Raw genomic sequence first — 27,083 nt, 5'->3', positions numbered from 1 at the left:
ATGTGGCTGCCCCCAGTGCTGCTCCTCCTCGGTCTCCAAGGTGAGTGGGGCGGGGGGGTGGGGACTTGGCATTTCAGAGGGCAGGAGAGCGGGTAGAAAGTCAGCCCGTGGGTTAAGCCAGAGGTGAAATGCCGGCAGAAAGGAGACGGTTACACCCATTTGACCGTTTTTTGCCTCCTTCTATACATGCGAACACTGTTCTCTAAGTCCTCCCAGCATGGACTAAACAGCAAGTCGGTACCACGCCTAATGCTTATATCTAACATTTACCCCGGAGAGGCTCAAGGTTGGATGAGAGAATTAAGTAACTATGATAGTGGACCTTGCTAGGGTCAATACGAGGCTATGTGGAGCTGACTTTAACAAAGATGCATATACATCTTGGCAAAAAGCGCACCACAGGGGCCCTTCAATCTGAAAAAAGGGAAATGGTCCCCAAAGCGTCATTGCAAGTCGGTCCTGAAGGATGAATGAGTGGCTGTATACAAAAGTGGAGAGAGATTTAAAATCGTGGAAGGTGCACGAATGAGCCAAATAGTTCTGTTTTCCCAGAACTTAGATCAAAGGGGCGGGAAAGCTTCGTGCGGAGGACATACTGAAAGGCCGCCAAGGCCCTCCTAGGCACCTGCCTGCAATCCTTCCCGGAACCAGGGGTGGAGCAATCAAGAAAATAGTGTGCCGATTGGAGCTTCAGAACATGTATTTAAAAAAAGGACATAATTCTTGATTGAGTGAGGGAGCTATTGAATGACAGGATATGTAAATTACTGGCCAATAAAACTGTTTGGGGGAAAAAAGTTGCAAGTGTGAGAATACACATTTTTCTGTGGGAGATACTTTCAGGGTTCAACCCCGAGGAAGTTCTTCACTGTAGCAGAACGATGTTGACTGCGCCAGCGCCTCCCTCATGAAACAGGAGGATGCTGCCCGACACGGTGACCAGACTCTTCCCGCCCGGATGGCGGCTGGAAAAGACAGAGATGGAACCGGGTAGGATTAACTGGTGACATGAACGAGAATAGTGCTTCCTTCTTAGCCAGAGGACAGAGTGGACTGGGTGCTCTTAAGATCCCCGAGGGACGTTCAGTCGATGAGCCCAGACTCAGAAAGACACGGGCGGTGCGCAGTCTCAGAGGAGGAAGGTGCGGATGGCGGGCACTTTGTGAAGCACCCTCATGAGTGACATGGGCACCCCAACAGTGGTGACTGAAGCTCTTATACTAGCTCCTAGAAGCAGGTGATGTTAGACCGGAGCATGTGCACAGGTGCAGATAAGAGATAGGCGGTCACGACACATGGAATCCAAGAACAGGAATGGGAGTAGCGATGCCAGGAGGGTATGGGGAAGGTGGGAAGGTGAGGGGAGGAAGGGGGAACCAATCACAATGATTGACATATAAGCACACCCTCCCCCGCCAGGGGGACCAACAACAGAAACCATGGAGGAATGGAGACATATGTTAGCGTAAGATAAGAAAATAATAATAATTTATAACTTATCAAGGGGTCATGAGGGTGAGAGGGGAGGAGGAGGGAGCTGATACCAAGGGCTCAATAGAAATTAAATGTCTAGAAAAGAATGGTGGCAATATATGCATAAATATGCTCGATGCAATTGATGTATGGCTTGGTGTAAGAGCTGTACGAGTCCCCAATAAAATGGTCTTCTAATAATCATAAAAGCAGGTGGTGGGCATGTCGTCTGAGTCCACATTCAGGGGTGGCATGTTGGCGTGACATCTCTTGTGGTGAGAGTACTTAGACCATAGGAATCGGCAAAGGTCACAAAGCAAGGCCGCCTCTCCCCTCCTCCAGAACAGCTTTCCTGACAGACCTCGGCTTGTGGTGCCCTTCTGCTTAGATCTGGTCACTGTCACCTAAATGTCCTAGCCTCAGTGCACTGAACCGGAAGCTGGAAACCTCTTCCCAGCTGTCTTGGGTGAAGCGGGCTGAGCACTCCAACGCCACAGCCCCACCTTTCATCCGGGGTAATTTGCAGCTGGGGCTCCCTCCGGGCTCCCCTTTGCACCACAGTCCCTCCCCACCCTCCTCAGCCAGGTGGGTGTTACAAACGCTATTGGGAAAATGGTCATCACTTTAAATCTACCAAGGAAATGGCGAGGGTTGTATTGACAGAGAAGGAGGGAAGAGTGTTAGTCCAGGCAGTCAGAGAAATAAATCCAGGGAGACTCGTGTGTATATGAAGGAGTTTTCTATCCAAGAACCATTGTGTATTGAGAAACATCCCAGTCCAGATCAAGTCCACCAGTCCGATATTAGCTCATACGTGCGATACCAGTCTATAAATTCCTCTTCAGACTCATGCAACACACGTAAAGATGCTGAATGCAAGAAGGTCACAGGCCGGTGGGTGGGAAGTCTTTTGGATCCAGTGACAGTGGAAGCATCTCAGCACTGGCCGTGGGTCTCCACGCGGATCCTCCAGCTCCAGGGCTCTGGCTCCATCAGCGTAGCTCCATGTGGCTTGCCCACACGAATGTGTAGCAGAGAGAGTGTGTCTGGCCTCCAGTGAGCTATTTAGCCCTTTCATGCCTCCAAACGAGGTCAACAAGCTGTGACCTGATTGACGGGTTAGATTCCACCCCTTCACAAGTTGACAGATTGTGTAACTGCCACAGACGAGGAAGAGATGAAAAGAAAGACGGAAACATCGGGGGCCGAGGAGAGACAGGACAAAGGAAGTGAACCGTAGGGCCATGTGGAGGAAGGCAGTGAAGGCCGACATAAAACAGACAAACGCCGACTTCCTATGCACCCCTCCGTCCACGAGCACTTTCCAGTCTATGATGCCACCTGACCCTCGGGCAGCGCTGCCATCCAGGCTTGCCCCAGCGATAGCATTATGTCCATTTGATGGGTCAGGTGGTGAAGGGGGCTTAGCCTGCGAAGTGTCAGCTCAGAAGAATTGCTGGCAAGGGCGTCCCAGGCCTGCCTCCTTCCAGCACTTCTTCCCCTGGCCCCGAGGGTCTTTGGAGGAAAGCGAATCTGGCAACGTTCACACACCAGCCGGTGCTGGCTGCTGCTCCCTCTGCCACATCAGCTGGTGTGCCCACTCTAAATCCATTGCTCTCCAAGATCCCTTCACCCTGGAGCCTCAGGGGAAGCGCTGATGCCCCTTTCTCCTTATTCCCCCCCTCCCCCTTTTTTGGTTTCTTTTCCTTAAAAAAAAAATCTATTTATTTATTTTAAAAATCATTTTATTGGGGTTCATACAAATCTTATCACAATCCATCCATTGTGTCAAGCACATTTGTACATTCATTGCCCTCATCATTCTCAAAGCATTTGCTCCCCACTTAAGGCCCTGGCATCAGCTCCTCATTTTTCCACCTCCCTCCCCGCTCCTTCTGCCTCATGAACCCTTGATAATTATAAATTATTATTTTGTCCTGTCTTTCACTGTCCAATGTCTCCCTTCACCCACTTTTCTGTTGTCTGTCCCCAAGGAGGGGGTTATATATAGATCCTTGTAATCAGTTCCCCCTTTCTAACCCATCTTCCCTCTACCCTCCTGGTGTCGCCACTCTCACCACTGGTCCTGAAGGGATCATCTCTCCTGGATTCCCCGTGTTTCCAGTTCCTATCTGTACCAGTGTACATCCTCTGGTCTAGCCAGACTTGTAAGGTAGAATTGGGATCATGATAGTGGGGAAGGAGGAAGCATTTAAGAACTAGAGGAAAGTTGTATGTTTCATCATTGCTACACTGAACCCTAACTGGCTCATCTCCTCATCAATTCCCCGTGACTCTGTAAGGGGGTGTCCAGTTGCCCACAGATGGGCTTTTGGTCTCCACTCCCCCTATTCATAATGATATGATTTTTTTGTTCTTTGATGCCCGATACCCAGTCCCTTTGACACCTTGTGATCACACAGGCTGGCGTGCTTCTTCCATGTGGGTTTGATTACTTCTGAGTTAGATGGCCGCTTGTTTATCTTCAACCCTGTAAGACCCCAGATGCTATATCTTTTGGTAGCTGGGCACCATCAGCTTTCTTCATCACATTTGCTTATGCACCCTCTTTGTCTTCAGTGATCATGTCGAGAAGGTGAGCACCATGGAATGCCAGTTTAATAGAACAAAGTGTTCTTGCATTGAGGGAGTAAGTAATTAAGTGAAGGCCCGATGTCCATCTGCTACCTTAGTACTAAACCTATAAAAAATATATGCACATAGATCTATTTCCCCATCCTCATATATAAATGTATTTACATATGTACATGCCTGTATTTAGACCTCTTTAAGTGCCCTTTGCCTCCTAGCTCTTTCCTCTATTTCCTTTTACTTTCCTCTTATCCCACTATCATGCTCAGCCTCCATTTGGGTTTCAGTAATTCCTCTCAGTAACATTGCCCTTGATCAAGCCCTATCAGGCCGCTTACACCCTCCTTGCCACTGATTTTGGATCACTTGTTCCCTTGTCCCTGGGTTTGTTAACAGCATTTCCTTTGCCCCATTTCCCCCTCTCCCATGTGCCCCCAGAACCATCGGTCCTGTTGTTTTCTCCTCCAGATTGTTTATCCAACCTATCTTATGTAGATAGACCTGCAGAGATAATAATATGCCCCCAAATAAGACAGAGCAAAACAAAATAAAACAACAAAAAATCAATGCCAAAAAAGAGAAAAGCCTGTAAATAGTTCAAGGTCTGTTTGTTGGCCTTTAGGAATGTTTTCTGGTCAAGTGTGATGGGGTGCCAAGCCCCGGCCCCAAAGTCTATTTTTGGTACTTCCTTGCTCTGCTCCCTTTGCTGTTCTGTTGCACACCCATTAGTGTTTTGCCTTCGTGTGGTGGGATCAGATTGGGTGCCATTCCCTCACTGTGTCTGTAGTATTGTCCCCTGTAGGGCTATGGGTCAATGAGGGATGTCATGTTTCATAGAGGGCTTGGCCATATGGTCCTCTCTGTGTATTGGGTGCTCTGAGTGGGCATATCGTCCTCCAGGCTTGGTGGGCCAGGATGTGCTCCAGTCTCTCTTCCTCCCCCTTCATTTGCTCCCGTGTGCTCTGATCAGACGTGTCCCTCTCCTCTGAAGTAAATTCTTCAGGGGGTGGGGAGCTTAATGACCCCTTTTGAATGTCGACCTGGGATGTGGCTTGCTTGTGTCTTCCAGGCTGCCTGCCTCTGACGGGCCCAGACTCTGTGACGGGCGCCCCAGGGGGCTCTGTGAGCGTGCAGTGTCGGTATGAGGAGATGTACAGAGGGTCCAAAAAGTACTGGTGCCGCGGACTGTATGATCTATCCTGCAACACCATTGTGGAGACCAAAGGAGGAGTGGGGAAAGAGAGGAATGGCCGTGCGAGCATCCAAGACCACCCAGAGAACCTCACCTTCACCGTGACCATGGAGAACCTCACCGCCGATGATGACGGGCCCTACTGGTGCAGAATACAGAGCACATGGATCCTGGACATGCTGGCGTACGACCCCTCAGTCCGGGTTAACGTGTCTGTTTCTCCAGGTGACAGCTCCCATTCTCCTGCCACCGAGCGTATGGGTGTGACAGGACGAGGGTGGGGGCGGAGGTCTCGTCCTCAGGCTGGTGCTGTTCAGCTGAGATCAGGGAGGATGTTGACTGACCCGTCAGCCTTGGGATAGACGAGAGAAAGTATAGCTCTTGACACCCGGACTCTCAAAGGGTCTGACTCCCACGCCATTGCGTTTGGAGGTCCCACCAGGCTGAGCCAAAGTCCTTTACACTGTGCCTTGGGACAGCCTTGTCCCAAGGAAACCAACTCTCCCAGGTCTTTGGCTGCTCACAGAACATTCCCTCCGCCCTGTTGCCCTGACATTGACCTCCCTTGGGAAAGCTTCTGTTTAGTAGTCTTCTTGAATGGACGCGCCTCTTTCCCTTACACCTCTTAGGCTCTGGGGCCGGGAAACCAGGTCCACATTCTCCCGGCCCTCCATCACAATTTCCCACTTCTGTTTTTCCTGACAGTGTTATTGACATACCCTTCCCATGTCAATGGCATGCAATTTACATGTCAATTCAGTAGCTCAATCATATTGCAAGAGGTGTACAGTCATTGCCACGATCAAGTTCAGAACGTCCCCCCTTTTCCTCTTAAACTTACTGTCATTAGCCCCCCAGCCCCCGCCCCGGCCCACTTCTCACCTGCTCTCTGGAGAATTTGTGTCCCACGGCCACGCTCATTGTCTGCCTCTTCCTGCCATTCCATCTCCTGGCGTCCAGGCCACTCCCTGACATACAGGGACCCCCGCAACCCTTGTCATCATCTTCAAACCGAAACTCACTGCCATCGAGTCCCTGCTGACTCATAGCAACCCCATAGGGCACAGAGTCGCTGCAACCACTTCAAGAGCAGGGCTCAGTAGTCAAGGCATCTGCTCAGAGACGGGAACAGAAGAGGGGGGGTCACTCCCAGCCAGACCCAACTGTAATACAGCCTCACCAGTCACTATGGAGGAGGCCAAGAGCTCTGGGGCTCCTGGGAGCCCCGAAACACCCTCTAAGCCTCAAGACCCTGGTAGTTCCTTGCCCCCAACACCTCAGATGGAGAGCTACTCAGAGAATGAGGATCTTACTGTTGCCGGAGGTGGCCTGGGCTGGAACAGCTCGAGTCCCCGGGCCCAGAGCCCAGGGGCCTGCTCAGCAGAGGCAGTGCGGGCCGGAAGCTCCACAGGAGTCAGATTCCAACAGGAACCTTTGAGTGCCAACAGGTGCCTTTGAGTGCCGGTAACAAAGCAGTAGCCTGATGTGTGATTTTTTTTTCCCTTCTGCCCCAGGGCACACCATCCTTGCAGCCACACCTCCCACCTTCCTCCTGGGGATCGCTGAACAGAACCTCACCTGCGGGATGTTCACCCACCACCCACAGTAAGGGCCCTCGTCCTGCAGACCATAGTGGGAGGGTGCTTGGCACCTTATGGAACCCCCTGGGGTGGGGCCTGGTGGCAGCGCCCATGTCCTGAAACCGTCATCCTGTGCTGACTTCTGCCCAGCCCTGGTCCTGGCTTCCACATTCTCCAAGGCTGCCGGTGGATTTTGGACCGAAAGTGCCACCTCTACCGTAAGCCCCTGCCCTACCGGGCAGAGACAAGGACACAGGCCAGAGGCTGGTTTGGGGTGCACATCCTACCCCTTAACCCGCCCCTTCTCCTTTCTCCACCCTGGTTCGGAGTTAGGGTCCTGGTTTGAAGGTTCCTAATCTTCAAATGTCTCCGCTCTGCTGGGGACCCCGCTACCCGGAGCTGCTCTTGGGGTGTCTGGGGAGAAAGGCTGGCTCCAGGCTGGAGTTTGGGTCTGGGCTTTCTCTCCTCTCAAAGATATCCAGACAGGGGGGGCTGCTGCCCGGCCCTGTTGGGGGGCCAATGGAGGGGCCAGGACTTTAAAGTCAGGATGAGGACTGGTTTCAAGAAGCTGATTGGCTGGGGGGAGGGACAAAGGCGTGGGCTCGGACATGCTCTGTGAAGCAGCAGATCCCCCGCCCCTCTCCTTTCGTTACTCCTCCAAGCCTCCCTGAAGAGAGTCCCAGGGCAGCTCTTGATTGAGGAGGATGGGGGCAGGGCCCCAGAGAGGGGCTTCCCTGAGGCAGATCCCTTAATGCTTGTGCTGGATTTACATACGTAGCTCAAAAGGAGAGGTGGGGGAGGAGGGCCTTGGGGTTTCACCCAAGGAGGCGGCCTCTCTACCTGCCACTCTGTCCCCCACAGGTCCCTGCTCTGCAGTGTCCACTTCTTGCTGCTGGTCTTCCTGAAGGTGCCCTTGTTCCTGAGCATGCTCACTGCTGTCCTCTGGGTGAGCAGACCCCAGAGGACCTCAAGGAGGCCAGAATCAGCCTGACCGGACGGTCCTTGGGGTCCTTTCCCAGGCATGGTCTGTCCAGGGGCCAGCTTTTGAGACCAGCCGGGACAGACTGTTGGACCCCGGACCCTGGGCAGGAGGAGCATGGGCTGGACTCTCAGGGAGAAGGAGGGATTGGGTCCTGGTGGAGATTGTTTTCTGTACCTGGAGTCGGGCAGGGGAGGGGATTGTTCTGGATTTTGGAAGTTGGGGTCAGGGGGATGAGGGTCTCCTGCGTCCAGCCCCAACACTTGGGGTCCTCCTTTCTCTTCTCTTGCTCCCTCCCAATCCTCCCTGACAGGACACAGGGGTGGCTCTCCCAAATGCCCTAGGTGCCAGGCAGGTAGGATGAAGGGGTTGTTAAGGAGACAGCAGCAGAGTAGCAGACAGAGGGGTGGGGTGGGGACTGCCGTCTGCTGGGTGTGCCTGTCCTCTCTGAGGGGCCGCCATTGGCCAGTTGTCACCACATGGCATTGTGGGCCCACTGTCTGCAGCCATCCCCATTTTCCAGAGAGGCCAGCAGTGGAATTCCCACACTGTTCCCTGTAGACAGCATTTGTCAGCACTAAACATGTCCACCATCCAACGAAACTCATGGGTGGGGGCATGGCCCCGGGGAAGGATGGAGAATTCAGAGCCTCCTTGGATCTGCCTAGTGTTTATGTCTGGGGTCATATGGTGTCCCAGAGGCTGGGAGCTGACCTCACAAGTGCACAGATGGGCCTTTGGAGGTGACCTGTCCTGGTTGGCAACCAGTGCTGCTCCCTGACCTTGAGACAGGTGGTTCCATTCCTCCTCAGGTCTTGTTATTCCTGTTAGTGATGGCAGTCACCGCTCGAAGCTTCTCGCACATGGCACTAATCAACCAGGGCTGCATGTTCTTCGACACTCATCCCATGAAGGGTGACCTTGTCTCCATCCCCTTGAGTCTGGGTGGGCTCTGATTGTGTCAACTAATAGACTAGGACAGTGTTTTTCAACTCCTTTTCCATTACTGGCCCCCTCCCCAGTAGCCTTACTCATTGCAGAGGGGAAAGAGGAATTTCAATAGGTTTTGATAAGGTCATAGTCCTAGAGCCGCCACACCATTTAAAATCTTGACCGGGAGACCATGATCCACGGGTTAGCATTAAAAACAAAAACAACACCCATTAAACTGTACACTGCACGTTTTGTCAATGGCCCCTGAGGTATATAATTACATCTTCATAAAATTATTTAAAAATATCTACAATGATTCTTTAGAAGTAATTTTATGCACACCTAACACTCGCTAGCAAGGAGAGGATATGTAGAGAAAAACAGCGAGTGTGGACCAGGGTGCGGAGTTATTGAAACCTGTGTGCGTTGCTGATGGGATCGTAAAATGGCACAGCCACTGGGCAGAAGCGTTAGGTGGATCCTCGAAATGCTACCCTCAGAATGGCCATGTGGCCCGGCAATTCCTCCTCTAGCTGTCTCCCCATGTCCTCAAATAGATACTTGTATACCAGTCCTTACTGACGCATGATGTAGATGTACCACGCTGAACAGTTGGAAACCACTGGAGTGCTCCTGCACCGATGAACGGGCTGACAGAATGGGGGGTCTCCGTATGATGGGGCATGACCCAGCCAGCAAAAGGAATGAAGTTCTGAGACATGCTACAACCCGGATGCACCGTGGAGACATCGAGTCGCATGAAAAGTCAGACACAAAAGGACATCTCGTAGGATCCTACTGACAGGAACTATGTAGCACAGGCAAAGGCAGAGACAACAGCCCGTTAGTGGTTACTGGGGACTGTGGGGAGGGCCAAGGGGGGGTTCGTGCTTCAGGTCTGGGCGATAGAAAGTTTGCAAAGCGTGGCAATGGTAGCGCAGCCTTGTGACTAAACACTGCCATTGAAGCGAGCCCTTCACCCTGGTTACAGTGTCAAACTGGGATAGGTCTATGCTTCACGGCAATACATTGATTGACTAGTTTTCTTTCCCAACGTCCGACGATCAGTGGAACTTTATATCTATAGACGAGGAGGGAGACTTGGGACAGATGATGGCCCCCAGGTCTTCTTTCTCGATTCACTCCCAACTCCTAATTGCTAGACGGACTAGATTTATTTTTCTCTAGTGTTGGATTTAGAGTGACTCCACGTCCTCTAGAGGGTGTGGGTCCCTCTTTCATATGGAAAAAGTGACAATGTAACACTTACCTGGAGGGGAGGTACCATGGTCATGAAGGTGGTCTTCCCAGGGGGAGACTCATCCATTGCATCCCGGATGTGCTGACCCCTGCGATCTCCCCAAATGTGGGAAACTCGACGGCATAATGTGTGATCGTGGGGGACTGCATTTGCGTTCTCCCATAAAAGAAACAAAAGAGTGACAATGTATCAACGAAGCCACCCCAGAAGAGCACCGGAAGCTCACAGACGTAACTACTACAACAGAGGACGGTCACTTGGAATCAAAGGTCAACCTTGCTTCTCTCAACCCCGCCCAGGCAGGGGCGGCATCATGATCCCTGAGCTCCTCTGCGGTCACGGTGAACTGGTGGCATCTGTGGCGGCCCCTGATGGACACTTGACCTCCTCACCCTCTGCTCTGACCCTGTGGTCAGGAGTTGGCAAGACTCCCAGCCCTCCCCTGACACCCCCAACTTTCTGTGGGTCTCCCACCCTGGCTCAGATCGACACTGCATGGTCAGAGGGCCCCACTCAGCTGGGCACTGCTGCAGGGCCATAGATGGAGGCGAGGCCTGGAAAACAGAATCCAAAATACAGGCCTGGCAACTCCCTGGGGACCAACCAGACCCTCTGATCCATCAGTCGCTCCCCAGAGCCGCTAGACCTCTTTAATACACATCTCAGTCTTGCGATTGCCAGGCTGGACAAAGGTCTGGCCTTTGGTCATTCAGAGTGGAAACTCAGGCAGGTGGATGCCTCGTGGTAAGCAATGCTCCAGAGAGCCCATTGCCCTCTTACTCTGCTGCCTATCTTCCTTTCTGCACCTGAGAGCCTCAGAAGAAAAGTTCTCACTTCTAACCACAACCTAAGAACATTTGTAGAAGCTCTTACACATCACCTGCCTGAGTCCTGGCATGATGGAGTGAGTCAGAGCTGGGTCCCGGGCACCTGTGCTCCTTAAAGGGGACTCAGGATTCATGCACCTCTCCCCTATCTCTCTGTCTACCTATCTACCTACTTTCTATCATCTGTTTGCTATGTATCTGTTCATTGTTTTCCATCTCTCTATCCTATCTAGCTAGTATCTTTCCATCTATCTTTTATCATCAACTATGTATTGTGGGGGGAGAATGGGCCAGCCCCCAACAACTTATCACGGGTTCGATAGGCACAATATATAATTAAAGTCCTAGAGAGCATGAGGGATAGAAGAGAAATTGAAATAATGGAGTCAGACACATTTCATAGTAACATGCTCACCTCAGCCCTACTTCCTACTTGGAAGGAGAACAAGGGGAAAGGGAACAGGGGAGGAGAGGGAGCCGAGGAGAGACCAGGTAGGAGCCCAAGAGAGTTCTTGATTGCTAAACCAGGCCAGTACAAGCCCACTAGTTACAGGTAAAGACATATGTCATAGGAAAGGGTCGTGCCATAGGTAATACAGCAAGGCGAGGGGGACAATCTAGGGACATACACGCAATATGAAGAGGAGGGATTGGGGGTATACATGTGACAAGATGGGCGAATCCTAGATTCAGAATGTCAGCTTAACTTTGGATGTCACTGAGGTGGTTTGACCTGCTCTCTGGATCTCCATAGAAACCATTATCAGTAGAGAGTAAACTCCACCTACAGGGACCAAGCTAATGGTCACAAGTCTTTAGGGGGAAGTAGCCCATAGCCCTTAACAGCAGGGAGCAGGGGCGCCTACCGTAGTCTGGCAACTGACTGCTTTCAGGGAGGTAACTTGACAATCATTTACCATTAGCTGCAAGCAGTGTCCTATGTCTAACATATATTTGGGGGAGAAGACTTGGGAGAAATCTTTCTGTTTCCCTCAATGTATCTGTCCTCTATCAATCTTTTATCTGTGAGTCTATCATCTGTATATCTACCCAACATCCATCTATTTACCTATCATCTGTCTATATTTCTATCAGTCACTCATCTACCTCTATCTATATACCTATGGATGCAGTCATCCATCTGCTCGGGTTGAGAAGCGTTATCTTAGGAAACAAATGTTATTTATTTCCTTTGTTTTTATCTTCTTTCCCTAACACCTTAGTACCTATCAAACAGCAGACACATACATTTTATGTATTCTATGCGTAATGTAAATATGTCTTATATATGTGTAAGTATAAATGTGTAAGTTTTATGTGTAAGTATATTTATGTGTAAGTATAAATGTGTATATATATATATATTCCATGTACAATCCAGTGATGTTAATTCCTTTCACCATGCTATGAGACCATCACCACTGTGTCTCAATTTCTCCATCATCCTGAACAGACATGCAACAGTGACTTCCCCTCCCCCCCTCCGCACCCCTGGTCTCTGCCAACACACTTTGGTCAGTGTAAGTGGGGTTCCATCTAAGTGGGGTTGCATAACCGTCCTTTGGTGATGGGACGTTCACTCAGTGTATTGTTTTCAAGGTCCGTCCACGTTATAGCTCCATTTCTCATTCTGGCTGAGCAGTCTTCCGCTGGGGGTATGGGCCACGTGTTGTTTGTCCATTGTTGCACACTGAAATAGCTAAGGTTTATTGTGCCAACCTGGCTGATAAACACATGTGGGATTAATTGAAGGGCAGAGAGATAAATGGCTCTATGAGCCTCACCTTTCTGCTTCTCAGGTCTCTTGCTCTCTGATGGTTGGACCAGGGTGCAGCTGCCTTAGCCAGTTCCCTGCTTCAGCTGGCAAGACTCACTTCCTGAAAGACATCCCCAAAGAGAAGCCTCATGGACCAGCGTGTGGAGCAGAAGGTGGAGACCCCTGCCAACTCAGAGATGCTTACACGTCCACTGACTCGGCTTTCCTCCTGCAGTCGGCATCATGCTGTGTGTTTTGTGAGATGGAGGAGGACTTTGTGGATTGGTGTCGGACATATGGGCTAATGTTGGACTTGTGGGTTTGGACAGCACTGGGTTGGGATGCTTTCTTGATGTGCACTTACCCTTTATATAAAACTCTCTCATACATATGAGCTTCTGTGGATTTGTTTCCCTAGTTTACCCAGACTGACACACAAGCGCATACAGTTTTTGTTTTTTTAAATCCGTAAAGAACTACGTGGATGACTAAACAGACCTTGCTGTTTCCCCTGATGTGTCTCCTTTCCCTTCTTCGGATCTTCTTGGCCTCCTGCCCCAGGCCTGGGGTTCCAGTTCTGAAAGGCCAGTCCCCAGGGTCCCATCTGCCTTCCCTCTCCCCTGGGAGATCAAATACCAGCCTCCCAAGCCTGCCCAGAGACAAATTGCCTTCGATTGGGATGAGCATGTGTTGTATGTTCCTCAAATGGACTTCCTTTTATTTTGTTGTATAGTTCCTCCCCTGTCTCACAAACTGGGGGCAAGGCCGGCCATCCCTGGGAATGTGGGATGGGGGTTTTGATGTATTCTCATGATTTGGGGAAGGAGAGGGCCCAGGCCAGCAGGCGTGTGGAGGCATGTAACGGGTGGCTGCCAGGAAACCTTGGCGGGAGAGCAGTGAGCCTGAAGAAGGGTCCTAGGAGTGGTGGAGATGCCCCGGCTTTGCACCAGCCTGGTGAGAAGTCTGCGGGCAGGGAGAAACTGCCCATACTTAAATCCCCTTTCAGGAGACTCCCCTAGGGTACCCCAAAATACTCTGCCTGCCCTGGCTGCTCTCCCTCCCTCCTGGACCAGCTCCCTGCTAGAAGGCCTTCCTCCTGGGTCTGAGTCCCCCTGAGCAGAGGCCCATGGTGGGGACACTGTTAGCCTCCTTTGGCCTGGACAGCAGCTGCCAGCTCACTCCACTGAAACTGCCTGTGCAAATGGCCCCCTCCGTGGCTTTGCTGGCCTCTGCCCACTTCCTTCAGCAGTCCCTTCCGTCACCTGCTCTCTTCACCCCCACCCTCTTCTCGACGCTGTCAGTGTCCTCAGTCTCACTCTCGGGGCGCGGGAGGGGGGGGAACGGGGGGGGGGCGCGCCTGGCATCTCCTCGGTTTTCTTTGATGAGCTTTCATTTGGGGCAGTACCCCTTACTCCAGGCTCTGCACCCTTCGGGGACCTGTCCCCCCTGCAGCGCTCAGTCACTCCGATGCTGCCTCCGTTTTCATCTCCATCCCCGGCTGGCAGTTTGGGAGTACGGTGTCCTGTTAGCAGCTCTGACGTGCCCCACGTTAAATGCCCATCACCTCCCCCTAACGTGGGTCCAGGAGATTCGAGAGCCTCTCCATAGTCCCAAGTGCCCCCTCTGAACTCTTGTGCCTGTACTGGCAGTCAGGACCCCATAAAGGGAGGGGACAGGACTGCCAGGGAGCACCAGTTTGTTCCTCCCTCCCTCTCCTGCATCCTCGCTTCTTTCTATCTTCCCACCCCCCTTCTCTTTGCCTTTGCTTTCTTAACCGTTTTATCAAAGCACCCCAAAGGCTGCAAATTCACTGCCATTAGTGGATCTCGTCTCACAGCTGCCCTGTCAGATAGCGTGGAGCTGCCTCTTGGGGTTTCTGAGGCTGTAAGTCTTTCCAGGAGTGGAAAGCCTCATCTGGCACTCGTGGGGAGGCTGATGGTCTCGAACTGCGGACCTTGTGGTTAGCAGCCCAACACACGCCACCAGAGCTAAAGGAAACGGCAGGATTTTAAAATGTACAATCTGAGCTTTGCCGCCGTCCCCCCCACTGCACACTTCCGTGAGTTTCAACTCCTGCCACCACCACAGAAGTCAAAACCACCCAACCCGCACTCCCCCAGCCCCCAAGGTCATTCACGATGGATGGAACCCCCTTGACAGCAGGCGGCCAAGCTGGTGGGGCTCAGACCGCTTGCTGGTGGTTTCTGTAGACTGCGCGATTCCAACGGTTTTCCAAAGACCCGAGTTTCCCAGGTCTTTGCAGCGCGGTTCAGTCCTGCTGTGCCCGTGCGCCCGCTCAGTGGCCAGCTTGCGACCTGCCTGCTGGCCCTCAGGGAGATGTCCTCTTTGCGGTTAGACTGCAGCCACGGCTGGGGGGTGAACCCTGTTCCTAGGACCAGGCCCCCACCGCCTTGGTCCCCTTCCTCTTTTTCGCTGTCCCTCCGCTTTACTAAGCCTGATGTCCTTCTCCGGGGACTGGCCTCTGGTCAACCCGAGACAGAGTCTCGGCATCCTGGCTTCTAGGGAGCATACGGGCTGTACTTCGCTTTGGTCTATTGGCGGTCCATGGCGCTCTTCCTCTTCCTCGTCGATGCCATGATTCGAGCGCATTGTTTCTTCTTTGGTCGTCTTTATTCCGGGGGCAGCTGTCACCGGCATATGAGGTCTTGCGGAGGAGCGAGCGGGGAGACACGTGGGAAGCCCCGCAGGAGGTCAGGCGAGAAGGCAGAGCTCCCGTGGAGGAGGGCTGGGGCTGCTGCGGGTCACTGCACCGTACCCAGATGACACCGCAGGAGAGAGTTTACTTTCTCCAAAACCCGACCAAGGGTCACTGTGGGTCACTGGCAGTGGGTTTGGTTTCGTGGTTTTTGGGTGGAGCAAGAGGGGCACAGAGGTGGGGACGGGGGCTATGCAAACTAGGAGGAAGAGCGCAATTTCCTGCCACAAGCCGCCCCATGGTGGCCTGCAGCGTGGTTTGGGGGTGCCCCGCAGTGGGGCCTGTGAGGACGTGGGGGAGCTCCTCCTCACCCAGCAGTGACAGAGCCCCAGCCCCGTCTTAGATCGTCTCCTGCAGAACGTGGTCAGCTCCCCCAGCTTCCCACCCTGGCCAGGTCAGCCCTTCCTCTGCCCATCTGCGGGCAGGACTAGAGGAAGCCCCACTGCCCACCATGGCCCAGCTTTCTCAAAGAGCGTCTCCCTGCTTCTCCTAATTTCTAAAACCGGGAAGTAGCCGTGGAGACGCTAGGGGGCGAACAAGAGAAACTCAAGGGTGATCAAGCAGGCTCAGCGTGCTCATTTCTGAGGTTGGCTTCAAATCTTTGGGGGGTGGGGTGGGGATGCTTTGGCACCTGTTATACCACGTGGCTGCCCCTGGCCCAGGTGAGTGGGGCTTGGACTTCTGGAATCGGAACCCCTGGGTCTGGCTGGTAGGACCAATCCATTGACCCACTGTGGTGGTTACATAATCTGGTGTCAACCTGCAAACGAGTGGAGTCTAGCCTGCCAATCAGGTCGCACCTTGATGACCTTATCTGGAGGCGCCACAGAAATAAATAGCTCCCTAGATATCTCTCTCTCTCTCTCTTTCTCTCTGTGCTTTATCTTCCTGCTGACAAGACACATTGAGCTGTGCTGATAGAACCAGAGCCCTGGAGCTGGAGGAGCCATGTGAGGACCCCTGCCAGTGTTGAGGTTCTTCCACCATTGCCACTGGGTCCACAAGACTTTCTACCCACAAGCCTGTGATCTTCCTGCATTTGGCTTTATTGCATGGCTGCATGAGTCTAAAGAGGAATTTATGGGCTAGTATTGGACATATGGGCCAATGTTGGACTTATAGACTTGATCTGGACTGGGCAGGGATGTTTCTCAATATACTTTTGCTCTTTTATATAAAGCTCTCTCTTATACACATAAGTGTCTCCTTAGATTTGTTTCTCTAGTCCACCCTGACTAACATGCCCATGCATGCAAGTTTATTAATAAATGCCATGTCTGTTTTCTAACATGATCTGCGTTGGGTACCAGGGAAATAGACAGAAACAAAAGCACCTCCTGTTGGAGAGAATGCTTCTCTACCTCTCCAGGGATGAATGAATGAGCCGAGGCTGGACTGGGCCTTGACAAACTTAAGGAGCTTCACCTCAGACCCTCTTGGTCATGAGGAGTCAGGTATCTGACTGGCTGCTGTTGACTTGCAGCCAGAGTTGAGAACAGGAAGGAAGACAGGCAGCAGAACAAGGACGTAACAGGTTCTCTGGAGTGTTGATCCCCTCTCACCCACTGGGCTGCTGGAGTTTCTGCTCTGGGAGAGCCCAAGACCAGGCTGTTGTTAGCGTAGCATGTGCAATCCCTCGGAGATGTACAGAGTCATTTGGTGGCATCAGGGCAGGGTGTGTTGGCCAGAGATGAGAAGGTCTTCATTATAAGCCCTTGATGGGTGGCTGGCCCCGGGCACTCAGAGAACTAGGGAAGAAGGACCCAGTGGTTGCTCCCAGCTTTGCTCCTGGGTGAGTTCAGCTGGGGCTTTTGAGGACTGGAACCACAGGGATGGAGGGCAGAATGCGGAGAGGCTGTCTTCTCTCCCATGAAGGAAACAAGAGGATCACATTGACTTCTGCATCAAAGATGCTGGATGCCAAACTCTGACGTGAAGATTTGCTGACTGGGGACACTTTCATGACGTTGTTGTCTACATGTGGAAGTTCACCCAGGTGGAAGGGCTATGGATGCTGAGCTGACAAAGGGGTGACCAGTAATAGCACATCTGCCAGCAAGTTGACATTCCCATCACCGGCCTCTGAGGTTCTGTTTTGCACCAGAGAGGGGCATTCAAGAGCTGTGTTTCCCCAAACCACAGGCTCTCGATAGCAGCACTTCTCAACCTATGGGTTGCAACCCCTTTGGGGGTCAAGCGAAACTCTCACAGGGGTCGCTTGATTCATAACAGTAGCAAACTGACAGTTATGAAGAAGCAACGAAAGTAATTTTATGGTTGGGAGTCACCACAACATGAGGAACTGTATTAAAGGTTGAGAACCACTGCTCTAGTTTCCCAATGAGAAGTACTTGCCAGCAATTGGAGGGTGGAAGAGAAGCTGTTATTCCTTGGGTCAGAGGAAGCAGGCAGGGGATTTGAGAGACCCAGAGAAGCTTCTTGACAAGCTCTTGGGCACCTCTCTCTGTAGGTGTAGACTGAGATCGTTGGTGATGGTTTCTCAGAGAACTTTTAGAATGGCACCGGCCCTAGTGAGCTCTTGAGGAAAACCTACATTGGAGTTTCCTGCTATCATCGCGGCACATCAGAACGACATGAGGACAAGTCTCACCATCTTAGCTTCTGAGGAGCATTCTGGCTGCTCTTCTTCCAAGACGGCCTGGTCCCTTCTTCCGGCCGTTCATGGCATATTCAATGTTCTTCCTTAACACCATAACTCAAAGACAGGAATTCTTCTTTGGTCTTCCATAGTCCTTGTTCATCATTCACATACACATTAAGTGACTGAAAATACTGTGGCTTGGGCGAAGACCACCTTAGTCCTCAAGCCCTCAAAATGACATCTTTGCTTTGTGTGTCAGTCTGGGTACTTTAGAGAAACAAAGCATTTAGGGGAGAACTAATACCAATCCTACACAAACTTTTCCAGAACATAGGAAAAGATGGCAAACTCCCAAACTCCTTCTATGAAGCTAGTATAACTCTGATACTCAAACCGGGCAAGGTTCCCACAAGAATCGAGAACTACAGACCAATATCCCTAATGAATATTGATGCAAAAATCCTTAACTTTTGTTTCCCTCTCCTCTCTATCCCCCCAAAGTCTCAGAGGGCTTATTTTTTTCCCTCCTCTTTCTCTCTTCTTTGTTCTCTCACACTCCACTGCTGACCTCCAGACCACTCCCCCTAGCCTTGGGCATTTACGCCAGCCCCACACCCAGTTAGGTGAACTCCACCCTGTGCAGCATAGCCCGAGGCTGGTGAAAGCCCTGCCAAGCCCCGCCAGGGGATACTCTGCCCAACTTCTTACTTGGGAATTCTTGCCTGTGTGGCTAGGGAAGTTCCTATTTTTCTTCTGTTGTCCCACGTGACTGAGGGAACTTCCTCCCACTTACCTTAGTGCCTCACATGGCCGAAGGCAGCTCGGCCAGCACTCAGCAACATTCCAAGCTGCTGCAGGAACCTCTGCCCAACCTCCGCAGTGATCAATCTAGCCAAGGCAATTCCGCCCACCATTTGCAGTGTTCTACACCAAAGCAGGCAATCCACCAGTCTTCTGGGGCATTTTTCTGAGAGGGAAGCCACAGGAGGATAAAGTGGTAGGCTAATTCCATAGTGAAATTGGCTGTAGGCAGTTCGAAGAAGCATTCCCACATGTCTCCCAGAAAGAGCCAGTGCTCTTTGATTCCCTAGAAAATGGCACCTGGCTCCTCTAAAACAATGAAACACAAACAGCCATCAGCCCCGACGACTTCAATGGAAAAACAGGAGAAACAAAAGGCAATAGCAAAAGATGTCCCGAACATAACGACATGCACAGAAGTAGCAGACATTGAGCTCCCACAGAAAGAAAAATTTAGCATGCTGCTTGGAGTCATACAGGATATGAGAAAAATAATACAGAAAAAGGATGAAATGATAGAAGCGTTAAAGTCCATACACCAAGGGAAATACAAGAGTTTAGGGAGGAGATAACAAAAACCAGTAGCAGACTCACAGACTTTGAGAATTGACTGGAGGAAGCAGTGAACCACACCAGTGACTTGGAGGACAGCCAAGCACACTTTAACAAACATGAACAAAAATCTAATAAGATCATCAGAGAAGCTAAAGGAAACCTAAGAGCTATGTCTGATTCTATGAAGAGGATCAACATTAGAATTATTGGATTAACAGAGGAAGACACACAAAGAAGTCATCTACAACAATAGTGAGAGAATTCTAGGAGGAAAACTTCCCAAGCTTAATGAATGAAAACCAGGCAACCATTCTGGAGGCTGAAAGAACACCAACTAGACTGAATACTAAGAAGTCACCAAGGAACATCATAGTTAAACTATCCAAATTTGAGGAAAAGGAGAAAATCATGCGAGCAGCTAGGGAAAAACAAGCAATCACATATAAAGGTTCCCAAATAAGAATATGCTCAGACCTATCAGCAGAAACTATGAAGAAGAGGAGAGAGTTGAGTAACACATTCCAAAAATTGAAGGAAAATAATGTCAACCCAAGAATACTCTACCCAGCCAAATTATCAATCAGGATAAATTGAGAAGTAAGAGTCTTCCCAGACAAGGAAAAACTCAAAGAATATGTTAGAAAAAACCCAGCCTTACAAAAAGATCCTTGCCGACACAGTATGGGCAGAAGAACAACACCCACCAAGCATAAATAAGAGACCACCACATAGAACAACCTCACCCAGAGGGCAACAAAGAGAAAACAGACCCCAAGATAGCATTGGCTTAAGGATGTAAAGAACTCAAGAATGACACACATATGCACACACACACACACACACACACATGCACAACATACTAATAAGAAAGGAAGCTAGGAAAACACCCAACATAAAATGTATAAAATGACATCACAGAGTCCACAGATGGAGATAATAACCCTGCATATCAGTGGCCTGAACTCAGGCATTAAAAGACTGAGACTAGCAGACTGGCTTAGAAAACATAACCCATCAATCTTCTGCCTACAAGAGTCACAGCTCAATACTACAAACAAAAATAGGCTGAGATTCAAAGGTTGGAGAAAGGCATACCAAGAAAACAGCAATTCGAAAAAAAAAGAAGCAGTGGTTGCAATCCTAATCTTGGATGAAATTGGCCTCAAAATGAAAATCATAATAATAGATAAGGAGGGACACTGTATAATGCTCAAGGGAATGCAGACAATGAACCACTAAGCATTGTAAACATATATCCCTGAATGATAGACCCACTGAATATGCCAACTAAACACTCCAAGAGATGAAAAACGAAATCACAGCCTCAACAATTATAGTGGGGGACTTCAATACACTGCTCTCAGAGAAAGATAAATTACAGGGAAAGAAACTCAATAAGGAGTCTAGAGCTCTAAATACTACAATTAGACAATTTGACCTGATAGATAGTTACAGAGCTTTTCATTCAAATACAAAAAATTCACATTCTTTTCAAGTTCACATGGCACATATTTGAAAATAGACAACATGCTGGGGCATAGATGAATCTACATAAAGTTAAGCACATTGATATCATACAGACCTTTCTCTCTGACCACTGTGCCATAAGGCTGGAAATCAACAAAAGGAAGACGAAGAAAGTAAGAGCAAACAATTGGCGGATGAATAACTCTACCACAAAGGAGTGTGTACTGGTGCAGATCAGAGATGAAATTAGGAAATTTCTATAAACCAATGAGAATGAGAACACGACATACCAAAACTTACGGGACACAGCAAAGGCAGCTTTCAGAGAAAGTTTCATAGCAATACATGCACACCTGAAAAAAGGAAGAGACTCATGATTGATATGTTGGCACAAAATTTACAACTAGAGCTGAGTCCGCAGGACAATCCTACTAATAGCAAAGGAAAATAAATTATAAAAATCATTTAGGAGAGGGAAAAAAGAAAACCATGAAATTTAGGAGAGGGAAAAAAGAAAACCATGGAAAAAATTAATGCTGCTAAAAGTTGGTTCTTTGAAAGGATAAACAGAAGCAACAGACTGCTGGCAAACCTAAACAAAGAAAGGAGGAAACAAATTTCAATAGCAAGAATGAGGGATGAAAGAGGGGACACTACAACAGACCGTAATGACATCAAAAGGATAATTACACAGTACTACAAAGGATTGTACTCCAGTGAATTCAACAATTTGGAAGACATAGACACATTCTTGGAAAAACAATCCCTCCCTAGACTATCCTCGATGGACGTTAAGAATCTCAACAGACCCATAGCAATAGAAGAAATAGACAAGGTAATCAATGGATTAGCAGCAAAGAAATCCCCTGGACCAGATGGCTTCACTGGAGAATTCTACCAAGCACTTAGGGAAGAGCTAACACCAATCCTACACAAACTTTTCCAGAACATAGAAAAAGATGGCAAACTCCCAAACTCCTTCTATGAAGCTAGTATAACTCTGATACCCAAACCGGGCAAGGATCCCACAAGTATCGAGAATTACAGACCAATATCCCTAATGAACATTGATGCAAAAATCCTTAATAAAATACTGGCCAATAGAATACAAAAGTATATAAAACAAATAATTCACCATGACAAAGTGGGATTCATACCAGGGATGCAGGCATGGTTCAACATATGAAAGACCATTAGTATAATTCACCACATTGACATGAAAAACTATAAGAACCACATGATAATATAGATAGATGCAGGAAATGCTTTCGACAACATTCAAAACCAATTCCTATTTAAGACACTTGAGAAGATAGGAATGGAAGGAAAATTACTCAAGACAATACAAGCTATATATGAAAAACCAACAGCCAACGTGGCAGTCAATGGAGAAAAGATGAACACAATCCCACTGAAAAAGGGGACCAGACAAGGATCCCCTTGTCCCCACTTTTATTTAATGTAGTACTGGAGGTTTTAGCTAACAGCATAATGCAAAGAAAAGACATCCAAGGTATTCGTCTGGGGAACGAAGAGGTGAAACTATCGTTATTTGCAGATGACATGATTTTATATATGGAAAATCCCAAAAGCCCCACAAGGGGAGTACTGGAAGCAATAGAGGACTTTGGCAGAGTGGTAGGATCCAAGATCAACAAAGTCTATCTGACTGCTGTACACATTGGATAAGACCACAGAAGAGGAGATCAAAAAGGTGGTACCCTTCACAATAGCAAAAAGAAAATGAAATATCTAGGAATATACCTGACTAAAAGAAAAAAATATCTATGTGAGGAAAACTACAGAACACTATTACAAAAACCCAAGAGTGGTTTCTCAACAAATTCAAGAATATCTCATGCTCATGGATTGGAAGACTCACTATAGTAAAGATGTCAGTTCTGCCCAAGGCACCATATAAGTTTAATGCAATCCTGATTCAGTTACCCTCGTCTTTTTTCAAAGAAATGGAAAAACTGATTACCAACTTCATATGGTGAAGGAAGAAGCCCAGAATTAGCAGAAAACTCAAGAAGGACACAGTTGGGAGGGCTTGCTTTACCTGACTTTAGCACATACTATACAGCCACAGTTGTCAAAACCGCATGGTATTGGTACAATGACAGATACTCAGACCAATGGAAAAGAACTGAAAACCCAGAAATAAAATAATCAGCATACAGACAACTAATCTTTGATAAGGGCCCCAAAAATATCCAGTGGGAAGCAGATGTCCTTTTTAACAAGTGGGGCTGTAAAAATATGGATATTTACCTGCAGCAAAATGAAGCAAGACCCTTATCTCACTCCATGCACAAGAATAACCTCAAGGTGGATCACAGACCTTGAAGTTAAACCCCTAACTATTAGGAGCATCGATGAGGGAATTGGGTCCAACTTGAGAACTTTGGCACAGGGAATACATAGGCGATCAGAAATAAGGAAAGACACAAACACAGAGGAGGCACAAATTGACACATGGGATATACTGAAGATAAAACACCTGTGTTCATCGAAAGAATTCACCAAGAGAGTAATAAGAGAGTCCACGGACTGGGAAAACATCTTTAGCAATGACACATCAGACGAAAGTCTTATTACTAAAATCTACAATATTCTGCTAGCTTCCAAAAAGAAAAGAACTAATTGCCCACTGAAGAGGTGGGCAAAGGATCCGAACAGAAGTTTCACTGGGACAGAAATCTGAATGACCAATAAGCATATGAGGAAATGTTCCTGATCTTTAGCCATAAGAGAAATGCAAATTAAAACAACAATGAGGTACCACCTGACACCCTCAAAGGTAGCCCAATTCAAAAAATCAGAAAGCAACAAGTGTTGGAGGGGCTGTGGGGAGACAGGAATTCTCATCCACTACTGGTGGACTTGTAAGTATGTATGACCACTATGGAAATCAATCTGGTGATATCTAAAATTGATGGAAACTGAGCTACCATACGGCCCAGCAATCCCCCTGCTGGGCACATACTCAGAAGAGTCCAGAAACAAACAATGGCCAGTCATCTGTGCTCCAAGGTTCATTGCGGAACAATTCACAATTGCAAGGAGTTGGAAACAACCCACATTTCCATCAGCTGGCGAGTGGACTAAAAAGCTGTGGTACATACATACAATGGAGTACTACGCAGCGCTAAAAAGCAGTGATGAAGATATGAAGCACATCGCTGCATGGGAAGAACTGAAGGAAATCACACTAGGCGAAGTAAGCCAAGCACAAAAGGACAAATACAACATGAGTCCGCTGAGGTAAGCTTAAAAAAATGCAAGAGGGACATAGGGATAAAGCTACTGTATACAAACATTCCCGGGATGAGGACCAGTCAGTATGGCAGGGGCCAGACGAATTCCAGGGATACATATGATAGCCAACTAAAAAGCAGGTGGGGGGGGCGGGGAAGGAAAAAATTTTAATTTGAGTAGTGGAGGCCCAGGGCATTAACCCACCCAAGGGGAGGGTATTGTTTATATCTCCACAGAGAAAGAGGGACTAGACTTCAACCCAGTCCTCCTAGATGTGAATGAAACATGCTGGCTTGGAATAGGGAACCAGTGGAGAGGTCTGAGGGGGTGGCCCCAACTACATGGTCACCTGCCCCTGCCCCCAGAAGAATTTACTTTAGAGGACAGCACTGAATCTGCAACTCTGGGAGAGGGACATGTCTGATCAGAGCACATGGGAGCAAACGAAGGGGGAGGAAGAGAGAGTGGAGCACATCCTGGCCCACCAAGCCTTGAGGACTATATTCCCACTCAGAGCAGCCAATCCACAGAGAAGACCATATGGCCACCCCACTATGAGACATGACATCCCTCACTGACCTATAGCCCTACAGGGGACAACACTGGAGACACAGTGTGGGAATTGTGCCCGATCTGATCCCATAACACGGAGGCAAACACTAAGGGCGTGGAACAGAACAGTAAGGGGAGCAGAGCAACGAAGTCCCCAGGGAAAACCAAAAATAGACTTTGGGGCCAGTATGTGGCACCCCATCAGACTTGACTGGAAAATAATCCTAAAGGCCAACAGTCTTGAACTAACTATAAGCTTTTCTTTCTTTTTGTTGTGTTTTGTTTGGGTCATTGGCTTGTTGTTTAGTTTTATTTCGTTGCTTGGTATTGTTCTGTCTTGTTTTTGTGCATGCTATTATCTCCAGAAGCCAGTCTAAGTATGATTGGTTGGATGAACAATCTGAAGGAGAAAACAATGGGACTGACAGCTCCGGGGGATATGGGAGACGGGGAGGTGGGGGGAAGGAAGTGGTGTTAACAAACCCAGGGACAAGGGAACACAAGTGATCCAAATCGGTGGTGAAGAGGGTATAGGAGGCCTGGTAGGGCGTGACCAAGGGTCATGTAACTGAGAGGAATTGCTGAAACCCAAATGAAACCTGAATATGATAGTGGGACAAGAGGAAAGTAAAAGGAAATAGAGGAAAGTGCTAGGAGGCAAATCACATTTATAGAGGTCTAAATAAAGACATACATATCAAATATATTTATATATGAGGATGTGGAAACAGATTGATGAGCATATAAGTATAGATTTAGTATTAAGGTAGCAGATGGACATTGGGCCTCCACTCAAGCACTCCCTCAATGCCAGAATACTTTGTTCTATTAAACTGGCATTTCATGATGCTCACCTTCCTGACACAATCGCTGAAGACAAAGTGGGTGAATAAGCAAATGTGGTGAAGAAAGTTGATGATGCCCGGCTATCAAAAGATATCGTGTCTGGGGTCTTAAAGGCAAACAAGTGGCCATCTAGCTCAGAAGCAACAAAGCCCACATGGAAGAAGCACACCAGCCTGCGTGATCACAAGGTGCCAAAGGGACCAGGTATCAGGCATCAAAGAACAAAAAATCATATCATTATGAATGAGGGGGAGTGCGGCGTGGAGACCCAAAGCCCATCTGTAGGAAACTGGACACCCCCCTACAGAAGGGTCACGGGAGGAGATGAACCAGTCAGGGTGCAATGTAGCAACGATGAAACATACAACTTTCCTCTAGTTCCTAAATGCTCTACCCCCCCCCCCCCAACACACTATCATGATCCAATTCTACCTTACAAATCTGGCTAGACCAGAGGATGTACACTGGTACAGACAGGAACTGGAAACACAGGGAATCCAGTGCGGATGATCCCTTCAGGATCAGTGGTGAGAGTGGTGATTCTGGGAGGGTGGGGTAAAAACGGGGAACTGATAACTGGGATTTACATATAACCTCCTCCCTGGAGGATGAGTGGGTGAAGGGAGACATCAATGTAAGATATCACAAAATAATATTTTATAAATTATCAAGTGTTCATGAGGGAGTGGGGAGGGGAAGGGAGGGCGGAAAATGAGGAGCTGATGCCCAGGGCTTACGTGGAGAGCAAATGTTTTTAGAATTATGGGGTAATGAATGTACTAATGTGCTTTACACAATTGATGTATGTATGGGTTGTGATAGGAGTTGTATGAGCCCCCAATAAAATGATTAAAAAAGAAACAGCATCTTGGTATCATTTCTGTCTGTCTCATTCTCTCACTCACTCACTCACACACACACACACACACACACACACACAGTTATTGCATTGGAAATTGTGTCTTGGTATCATGTCTGTCTCTCTGTCTCTCTCTCTCTCTCTGAAACACACAGACACACACTCTGATCTTGACCTGCTCTGGGGTTCTCTCTCTCTCACAGAATTATTACATTAGAAATAGTGTCTTGGTATCGTTTCTGTCTGCCTGTCAGTCTGTTTCTCTAACCCCACACAGACACGCACACACCCTCCGGTGTTGACCTGCTTTGGTCTGTACTTTGGGCACCCTCAGCACCCCTTTCTACCTCTGACACGAGGGAATGCCTCACCCCCAGGACAATGAGGGGCCTGAGTACTGACCCCGGGGTGCGGTTGACCCAGCCCGTCCAGGTGGGGAGTTGGGACTTGGCTTGTGTTTTCCAGGCTCCCTTGTGCAATGGGTCCCAGTACCGTGATGGGCTCTGGGCCTCCTCTCACATCCTCCCTACAGCCAGCCACTTGAGTATGTCTCCAGTCCTGTGTTAAAGACAACTGTCCTTCCACTGGGGCTGTCTCTTCTGTGGAGCCTCTCAGGTTTGGTCTCATTGAGGATTCTTGTAGACACAGGATATGGGCTCATGGAGGGGTGAAGAGGGGACTAAGGTCTCTTCCCTGGAGGCAACTCACTGTCTGTCCCTGTGTCCTCACAGGTCTCTGCTCAGCAGCGTCCACTTCCTGCTCCTGGTCTTCCTGAAGGTGCCCCTGTTCCTGAGCATGCTCGGTGCTGTCCTCTGGGTGACCAGACCCTAG

At 49.1% G+C, this 27,083-nt stretch overlaps 1 protein-coding gene and 1 non-coding gene across 2 annotated transcripts; both read left to right on the top strand.

Annotated features, from left to right (window-relative positions):
• LOC142458778 (CMRF35-like molecule 2) lies at positions 1 to 27,083 on the top strand. Its single transcript, XM_075559690.1, has 6 exons — positions 1 to 40; positions 5,135 to 5,512; positions 6,772 to 6,862; positions 7,699 to 7,783; positions 7,857 to 7,861; positions 26,984 to 27,083. The coding sequence occupies exons 1-6, from the start codon at positions 1 to 3 to the stop codon at positions 27,081 to 27,083; spliced, it is 699 nt and encodes a 232-aa protein (XP_075415805.1).
• Positions 10,012 to 10,172, top strand: LOC142460280 (U1 spliceosomal RNA). Its single transcript, XR_012786522.1, has one exon. It is a non-coding gene; the product is annotated as a U1 spliceosomal RNA (small nuclear RNA).

This window comes from Tenrec ecaudatus, chromosome 10, assembly GCF_050624435.1.
Source record: "Tenrec ecaudatus isolate mTenEca1 chromosome 10, mTenEca1.hap1, whole genome shotgun sequence".
Classification (NCBI taxonomy): Eukaryota; Metazoa; Chordata; class Mammalia; order Afrosoricida; family Tenrecidae; genus Tenrec; species Tenrec ecaudatus.
Note: the sequence above shows the minus strand (reverse complement) of the source record. Positions and strands in the feature narration are given on the sequence as shown.

Bases quoted from the DNA above. Each gene is read 5' to 3' on its own strand.
- LOC142458778 (XM_075559690.1), top strand. From the start codon at position 1: ATGTGGCTGCCCCCAGTGCTGCTCCTCCTCGGTCTCCAAG. The intron at 5,513-6,771 runs GTATGGGTGTGA...CTTCTGCCCCAG, and splicing joins CCATTCTCCTGCCACCGAGC to GGCACACCATCCTTGCAGCC. The intron at 6,863-7,698 runs GTAAGGGCCCTC...TGTCCCCCACAG, and splicing joins ATGTTCACCCACCACCCACA to GTCCCTGCTCTGCAGTGTCC.